Here is an 8,897-nt window from a genome sequence, read left to right as displayed (position 1 = left end):
CGTTTTGATGAGTGGATCCCACTCAAATATGCAAAAAACGTTCCCAGCTGAGGAGGACCGATTCCAATACTTTAATATGGTGCCATCTCACAGGTTAAATGAAATTAACCATGAAAAATCGATTAGATTTTGGAATGACCAATGGATAGATAATGAAACTCTAAAGAACAAGTTCCCCACTCTACGGAGAAACCCAAATAAAAAGAATTGTTGTTTGGCAGATTGCATACTAGGTGTTGTTGGTAGTCTTAAGGCGTGAAACCTGAGACTAAGGAGCACATCTAGAGACTCGATTTGGGAAGACATTGCTAGCTTTTTCGAGTACAATTGAGAACCTCCAACTCTCAACCAAGAGTCAGATATAAGAAAATGGAAATTGCCTAAGGATGGTATATTTAGTGTAAATTTAATCTTTGTATGACATTACTTCCAATCAAGAGCATAGTCTAGCCAAGTTTCCGGTGAAGAAAGTTTAGAGTGAAAAGGTACTCACTAAGGTCTCTTTCGTTTTATGGGCTTGTATCCTTAATTCTTCCCCACGATAGACATTCTCCAAAGGAGACGCTTGCAGTACCCGAACATGTGCCTTTTATGCAGATCAGTTGAAGAGAATGCTTCACACTTGCTCATCTCCTGTAGCTTTATTGAAATCATATGGAGATACTTCCGTCCGGTTATCAATTTTTTGTTTCCAATGCCATTTAGTTGTGTGCTTGGTTAGAGATGAATAATCGTCTTTTTCATAATTTAGTGAACTCATCTGTTAGAGTTATTATGTCGATCAAGGCCACTATTTTCAATTGCGGCGTGCCGACTAGATAATTCGAGAATTTATTTTTGAACTTTTTTGCTAAATTCTTGGGAGGTTATAGTTTCTAAGATGTTTTCTTTATGAACTCTAAAAAATTCTATGCATCACTCTAATGCAAGCTCTGAAGGAAAATACAGGATCATAGCCAGCCCACCAACATGTGGTACAAACATATGCATCCAGAAATCTACCAGGGTCAAATATATCCGCTTATAACCAATTTCTCCCCTCACTCATTATTTTTTTTTGTTGAAAGATCTCCACTCACTCGTTGAAAAGATAACTTTCACTTCATTAATGTACATGGCTATAATCCCACATAAATCATGAAAAACTGAGAACTAGAGACACTCCACTTGTAAAAGTGGTTTTGGATAACAGCATAAAATAACTTTTTTTTTAATGAAGAGCTCGTATTTCACTTATACAATAGCAATAGTAGAATTTCGAATAAGTTTGATTGCATACGATGGGAAGTTTTAAAGGCATCTGGCCGTAAGTGTTATTGGTGCATCCCCCTTTGACTTAATAAATTTAATTTGACTGTATTAGGTTAAAAGCACCTGCAAAGCAGTGGTTTCGGTTGAATTTTGTCACAGAATTATGCTCAAGGTCTACTGTATTCAACACCAATGTTTTAGAGTTGGATCCGGTGGACTACAGCTGAAATTTAATTCAGTCAGAGTACACTGCATTGAGTTTTATTCGATAGTTCTCCACCCTTTTGGAATTGGACTTGACCCATTTTTGGAACCAAATTGTTTGGAGTTTACTATTTTAAATTGAAGAAAATAGTGGAAATGTCTATTCTGAGAGAAGGCGCTTTTCACTATTTTCTGGAATATGGCAAAAAACCTAATATAATTCAATCGCATAGATCTAAGATTGCCAAGTTATGATATGACAAAAAGCCTATGTCATTCGTTTTACATATATATATATATATATAAAAGTTTGATCATTACACCAATTAATAAACCAAAGATTATAGACTTGAAAGACGTTTCAAACAATTTATTTACACATGTAAAGAAAGAATTTCTCATCTATTGTAGTTCTAACTTCTAAGGATCTTTCAGTAGTGAAGACCCTTAAGTACATTGGATTGAATAGTTCCTCCAAAATATACTTCTTTGGGGGGTGTTTTTACCCCATTTAAGTGAACACGAACACATGTAGACTGTAGTAGCATTGCTTATAGTGTTGTGGTGGATGAAGATGATCGTCGGAAATTGATTTTCTCTCTATATACACATGAGGATTGAGAAAAAGAATGCCTTGTATTTAAGAGAGACATAGACAGAGAAGTAGTTTCCTTTATGTAGAATCACCTGTTTGCCTGTTCTTCAAAACAAGAGGAGCAACCAACATCCATACTGCAAAAGTAAATAAGAGAACCTTATAAGAATGATTTATAGACCCACATACCCGAATCTCTGTCGTCATCGAAACCCTTGTTTAATCTAACTTGTTTAAATGATTTTATTATAGTCGAATCTATCTTTGAAGTAGGTTTTACCTAAGAAAGTAATATAGACATGTATGAAGGCCCGACTTGATTCATTCGATAACTTCATTAATAACCAATTTAAAATTCATTCCATATGACCATAAAAATCCATGTTTTCTTAATAGGCTCAATGGCTCTATATCAAGGTAAAGGGGATTATAGATACTGAAATAACACTGAAAATTGATTTCCTTTTCATGATATAACTCAGGGTAATTGTTTTCTCGTACAAATATAAAGAACTTACTGTATACACAAGCTGCAAGCCATTCATTCACGATTCGGACCCAAGCACTGGTCCAACCTACATCAATTGTCCACCTGCAAAAGAAAGTCGAGCTTTTCGGTAAGTGAACTTATAATTCATTCATAGCTCCTACATCATTCAGCCGAAATGTTTCGTTGTGTAAGCTTTTTGAGTTGAAAACAGAAGATTTAGCATCTTAGTGTTGGTAGAGAAGACTCTCCCTTTGTCATGGCTGCACTTTACACACCACAGACTATTCCCACCATGACCTGTCCTCTTATATCCCAATAGATTGGATACATAGAAGGCCAATATCCAATAATATAGTATACATGAGCAACTGCTTTCTGGATTTTGTTTTTTCATATTCCTAAGTTGTTCTTGGTACCCATGAGACTTCCAGACGGTAACCCAAGGAAAATTAATATGATGATATCCATGTAAAATGGATGTTCAAAATTGGATTTCCGAACCAACTAAAATTTCTGTACTTAAGATTAACACTAGCAAGATATAAAACCATGTTCGTGTTCAACCTAACAAGCTAAAATGAAGTATTAGGAAATCTTAACGTACTTCCTTGATCTCCATATGTAAAATGTTGACATCTCTCCACAAGTTTGAGTTTTCCAAATAGAATTACATAAAGATCTTAGTCGACTTTATTAATACTAATTAAGGTAAAGTTTGAGTCGAAAACTTACTTTTGCATTGTGTGATTCGTATTCCAACCAATCAATAGCATAGCAAAGTACATTGCTCCCACGGCGAAAACAAAATGAAAGAATCCATAACCATACGGAACATCATCTTCGTCTTGTTTCTCATCCTTCCTGAACTGCACCCAATGTTGTTAAATACATTTCGGTATATATGCCAAGTTCGATTAACCAAAATAAGTTTGATCATTTATGTGAGTGAGATAAACCTGAAACGATTTTGAATCTATGCCAGTTGAGAAAGTTGCTATAACCATTGCAATTACTGCAATGACGAAGCTCTGCAAAAAATAACACATTTGATATTACATAATAGACATAAACATGTGATTATGCAATTTTGAATGAGAATACACCTCATCGATGTAACTAAAAGTCTTAGAATCTTCACGAGAAATGTTAACAGAAGACCTTGTAAGAGTTGAGTATTTAGAAAAGAAAGATATTATCCTTTTGGAAAATCAATTTAGTATACTTGGTGTCTAGAACAACATCTTACTATGATAGAAAGCCAATCTGCCTTCACCGAAGCCTCTGCCCGTCTATTGCACTTATCTATTGGTTCACTGTAATTTACGAAGAGTAAAATGTTATAAAAATGAAAACAGATAAGAAATAAATATTTGCATTATTTGAAGATTACTAGTCCAAAATATTTCTTGAAAAATTTTTGTTTCAAATTCATAATAAAACCTTCACTCTATACCGAAATATCTCTAATCGAACTCCTTTTATGTTTTGAATTGTTGAAAGTTACAATGGTAAAATCCGAACATGAAAGTTACAAGTCCTGTGCTCTTTATATATGAGGCTCACAAACATAATAGACTAAACTTGAGCAGATATGCTTGCCGCTAGGGAATCTCGACATCCAACAGTGGATTTTCCAAGAGAGGAATTTTCCACCATCACCTTAGTGCGTTGAAAATGCTAACATCTTCAATGCTTTTGGACACTGCTGAACGGGAGTATTGTGGATGAGTGCATGAACCGAGTGGGGTGGATACGGCCATGGGTTCTAGATACTCTGGTTTGTGGACACTTAACTGAATACCAATTGGCACCAATGAGGGAGATACCGTAGATATTATTTACTTGATCATGAGACTTCCCTTTGTCCATGTGAGACTATTTTTAGATATATTTTTCTTATGACTTGATAACTTGATGATGCGGAGTTTCATTGTGCAATCGTAGTAATATAAATGCAAATGAATGATCATGCGATATTAAATGGAAAATTTACCTCCTAATAGCACACCAACATAAGAATACAACGTACAGACCCATTAGCCCTGGAATGAGGAAGCCTGCATTTATCTGTCACAACAACAAGACAATATTGTGTGAGAAATACACATGCAAGAACAACATCAGAGAAAAAGTTAGGTGCTTATACTTACATTTGGATGAATAGAAACACAAGTCATAAGTTGCAGAAGCACTAGTGTCCAAGTGATGAAAAAGATGTTGGTTAGACACGTCGGTTGAGGTGCATACCACACATACATCAAGATGATCCCACATATACAAGCAATATAAGAGAAAAGCGAAACCAGGCCTACTTGGATGCGGCTGCCATTTGAGTTTTCAACTTAATTAGCTCCAATATACAAAAGACTGATATCAAAAAAAATTTGTAGCTAATGCTCTTATCTTGACCTTTCACATCTTTTCTCTTCCTTTTCTATACAAGAGTATATGTATGGAATAGAATAAACATACCATCTCTCGGCATACTTGTCGGAACGACAAGAGTCATTCAACCATGTCAGGAAACTGATTACACTTATGAGTTGAATTAGGAGGAATACCCTGAAATAGATTTAGATATATATATTTAACATGATATATTAACACTTATGATATGAAATTTGCTACTTAATATCTACTTGAATTGGAAAGATATAACTTGGTCCAAAACATGATAAAACCGAGGAAGAACAGTACCCTGCACCAAAGTGTGCTATATCCCCTGCAATAAAACAACAAATTTCCAATGTAAGAGAGAAAGAGAGAGAAGCGGGAGAGATGGGTATGGGAGAGAACTAACCATAGATCTGAATGATGGCATTTGGAAGGAAGAAGGGGAGGAACATGAAGCCAATAGACATGAAAATCTTAGCAGACCACCAACCAGAGTGCCATGAATCTCTAGGCTCATGCAATTTTGAAGTACCAGCAGTTGATAGAAACATTATGATATAAAATACCTACTTAAGGTTAAGTCTCATTCATATTTTTGGATAATACTACTATCAACAAAATAGAATCGTTTTTATGAACATTTAAGAATTGGGCATCTCTCTTTTCTATTTGGATTGAAAAAAAAATATTTGTTCCAAGTAAGTAAGAGAGGATACGAAGCAACCGAGGCTGACTCTGAGGACCCCTTCCGTACCCAGACATGATTTACCTCCTTTGCACCCTCTGAATCCTGCTCATCACATAAGGTTGTCGAATATTGTTCAAGAGTTGAAATGGAAAAAACTAATCTATAAAACCAAGAGGTTTTAGATTCAAGTCTTGGCAAAGGCTCCACGAGCTCACCTAGAAGGCCTTGCCACTTACTAAGCTTGATCGTTCACCTATAGCCCAGGCCCCGCGCACTCTCGCGAGTGATGTGGAACTATCACACTAATTTATTGGTATTTTAAAGGTAAAGGTAGGTCTACTTGAGTGGTATATTTAGAGTTCTATATGATGAGATTTGCTTAAGGCATAACAGTAACGGGGATATGATGTTATGATGGAATAAATTTGGGAAAAAAATTAAAGAGAAAAATCAACTCACTTTCCATCTCGGTTAAGGCATCGTGGCCATAGTCGCGCACAGCCCAAGCCAGTAGATTAGCAACAAGGAAGATGAAAGCGTACATGTATCGTGCCATCCACGGGTTAGACCCGTTACAGAATTGGCTAAACCATGAACCCTCCATAAAATACTTGCTCAACCTCTCCTTCCAATTATACCCCATCCCTTCTGTCGCTTGCTCTTCTTCTTTTTAGTAATTAACATGTATGAATAGAATATGTTTATCAAGCATGAACAAGCATCTATCTCTTGTAGGAGCTTACACATTTTGTTTTTAAAACATTTTGTAGCTATTTTCGGCAAAATGCAATACAACGGAGACCCGAAACCAGGCCTAAGAAGAAATGAACAAAACTAAAAGTTATAGTATTGTAATTCATATTAAACCAATATTTGTCTGTTAAATCTCCTTTCTGTTAAATATTTATGGCGTGCGGACCGATTGTTTTGCCCTACGTTTAATACCATTCGCTCCAACTTAGATGTGTCAAATGGTACACAGCCGTTTGTCCGAACAGAATATAGATCGATATTGACTTTGTATTTATGATAGTTGCATCTAAATCTAGTTAGACGATCCTCGAGATAGGCGTAATATGAAAAACATTTGACAACCATTAGACAATGAAGTGGGACAAATTGAAAAAAAAATGTTACCTAACCTTTGGGCTCTTAGGAATTGGATTGGTTTCGTCCAACCCTAGGATAAGTCCTAATCCAGGATTTGTGTCTCTCTTCTAGATATTTTATGAACATAAAAAGAAAACAAAACATTCTAAGATCATCTTCCTCACATTTATGCAAACAAAAAAACTAGGGTCAAATGATCTTATTTATGAACTTGCTGCCCCATTGAACAAAATCCATAACCAATTTCACCAAATAAATTGAGTTTTATGTGATAAAAACAGAGAATCAAAATAAAAAGAGCAACCCATTAATGGGTATTTGAATCAAATGGAAAATATTGAAATGAATTAATGTACCTGTAGATAAGAGTTGATATTCATCAACTGGATAGGTAGCTAGCTAGGTCTGGATCATCTAAACAGACAAAACTTGAAGCACAAGTAATTAAAGCTTATGTTTTTCTTGTTCTTGAATCTTCTTTAATGGCAATAATGATGAGAAAAAAAGAAAGGAAGAAACTAGAGAGAGAGAGAGAGATGGAGTTGTTTTATGGGTATTGAGTATTTAGTAGTCTTCTCTTTTCTTTTTGTGTTTTTGATTTACTTTTCAGTTTTAATGCTTTAATTTTTGGTTATTGTTGCTTGTACTCTCTCTCTCTCTCTCTAGCATTGCTTTGGGTTCTCACTAAGAAGAAAGAAAGAGTTGTAAAATTACTGTATGAACTCATCATAAGGTAACCACAATGAAATAAAAGACAAAACATGCTTAATAATTAATTACAAAAGTTTGATTAAGAAGTGCTTTAACTAAAGTAAGTTAGATCTTTAATTCTTTTCTTGGATCTTTGGTACCTTTTCTTGTCAACAATTGAAATTTTGGAATTCGACATGTTAAAAATTTGTTAAAGGAATTTTGTATTGTGAGAGAATAGCCTAATCTTAAGTAGATCTTATTTAAGAGGGAGGGGTCTATTTCAACCTCATAAATGTTTTGTTTCTAAGAATGGTTCTATTTCCCAAATTTGGGTTGCTAAAAGGGTTTATAAAGAAAATATAATAAGGTAAGACAAGTTAATAGACCATGTTAAAGGACCCGAAAAAATGGGTTGATAACCGGCCGACGACGTGGTTGGCTCACATTAGAGAGGTGATTTCCCTCTCACCAGAGCTCGTCCAATAGGAACCTCTACATCGACTTCCTGCCTATGATCTATCCATGTTTTTGAGTCGTTCAGCATTTTTCTAAGTCAATGAACAGAGAAGAAAAAATCAAAAGGAAGTAATCGCATCTCCAATGCAAAACCCAAAAAGATATCTTTTCGAACGTCTCTAATGTAAAATTCAATCTTAGAATTTATGAGTGGCACGTAATACTTTTAGAGTTTTTTTTAAAACTTTTCTAATGCAAAAACGCAATTAATTTGAATCTTTACAATGATGTGGCGGAAGTTAGCTAGAGATACCTCAAGAGGACAATTTATTTGTAGAGTGTCCTCTTTGGATATCTTTAATTATCCAACTCATTATTTTTTATATATACACATGTTGATCCAAATAATGGTCAATTTTGACCAAGAAACAAATGGGTCAACGCATGTCTAAGTCACAAGGAGATCTTTGTCGTTTAACCCTTGAACTAAGAGATCAACACGAGTTTCTTCGACGGCTTAAGTCATGCTCTAGCTCTAAAACAAACCAGGTTAATCATGGTCAAACTCTGTCTTAGGTCCTAGAGCAGTAAAGGAGGTATGCAGAAATCAGCTCGACCCTCAAGTTTGTCTCGCCTCAAGACACAGGATGGTGAATCTCAGCTATGGTTTACCTAACCTAAACCATGACCTGACTTAAGGACTGGAATAAAGATAAGAACAACCAACTATAAGCAAGTTCCACCTGAGCTTTAAAGAAAGCTTGAACGAAGCTAGGTGACGTGAATGGCTAAACATGTCGAAAATCCACTTTCTATATACGATACGTGAACCACAAAGGAGGATATGTTGAATCCGAAAATACACAAACAAAGAGAGTTATCCTTTTGACGACTATGAAATCGTGGTTTCATTTAAGTCGTTGTTTAACTACTGCATCATCTTAGTTGATCATTACAGACTCTCAATCGAGCCTATATAAGATAATCGGTTCGCCTAAATTGATGATTCAAAAAAT

General features: G+C 35.3%; 1 protein-coding gene across 2 annotated transcripts; it reads right to left on the bottom strand.

Moving 5' to 3' along the window:
* Positions 1–1,781: 1,781 nt before the first annotated feature.
* Positions 1,782–7,438, bottom strand: LOC147539017 (uncharacterized). 2 transcript variants are annotated; one of them, XM_086642442.1, is made up of 13 exons: positions 7,089–7,438; positions 6,082–6,288; positions 5,651–5,724; positions 5,341–5,500; positions 5,238–5,262; positions 5,013–5,102; positions 4,691–4,862; positions 4,534–4,607; positions 3,787–3,853; positions 3,497–3,568; positions 3,273–3,406; positions 2,569–2,642; positions 1,782–2,187 (listed from the first exon to the last, which is right to left on the bottom strand). In XM_086642442.1, the coding sequence occupies exons 2-13, from the start codon at positions 6,263–6,265 to the stop codon at positions 2,129–2,131; spliced, it is 1,185 nt and encodes a 394-aa protein (XP_086498568.1). In that variant the 5' UTR covers positions 6,266–6,288; positions 7,089–7,438; the 3' UTR covers positions 1,782–2,128. The 2 variants fall into 2 exon arrangements, with proteins under 2 accessions (XP_086498568.1, XP_086498569.1); XM_086642443.1 differs by having other exon boundaries at positions 6,082–6,285; positions 7,089–7,418.
* Between the last annotated feature and the right edge of the window lie 1,459 nt (positions 7,439–8,897).

The sequence above is a fragment of the Eschscholzia californica genome, unplaced genomic scaffold (assembly GCF_041429995.1).
Source record: "Eschscholzia californica isolate CP2 unplaced genomic scaffold, dmEscCali1.0.p SCAF_5, whole genome shotgun sequence".
NCBI classification, from domain to species: Eukaryota; Viridiplantae; Streptophyta; class Magnoliopsida; order Ranunculales; family Papaveraceae; genus Eschscholzia; species Eschscholzia californica.
This window is presented reverse-complemented; position numbering and strand designations above follow the sequence as displayed.

Bases quoted from the DNA above. Each gene is read 5' to 3' on its own strand.
- LOC147539017 (XM_086642442.1), bottom strand. From the start codon at position 6,265: ATGGGGTATAATTGGAAGGAGAGGTTGAGCAAGTATTTTATGGAGGGT. The intron at 5,725-6,081 runs GTGAGTTGATTT...TGTGATGAGCAG, and splicing joins TGCCTTAACCGAGATGGAAA to GATTCAGAGGGTGCAAAGGA. The intron at 3,569-3,786 runs GTAAGATGTTGT...TATTTTTTGCAG, and splicing joins CAGATTGGCTTTCTATCATA to AGCTTCGTCATTGCAGTAAT.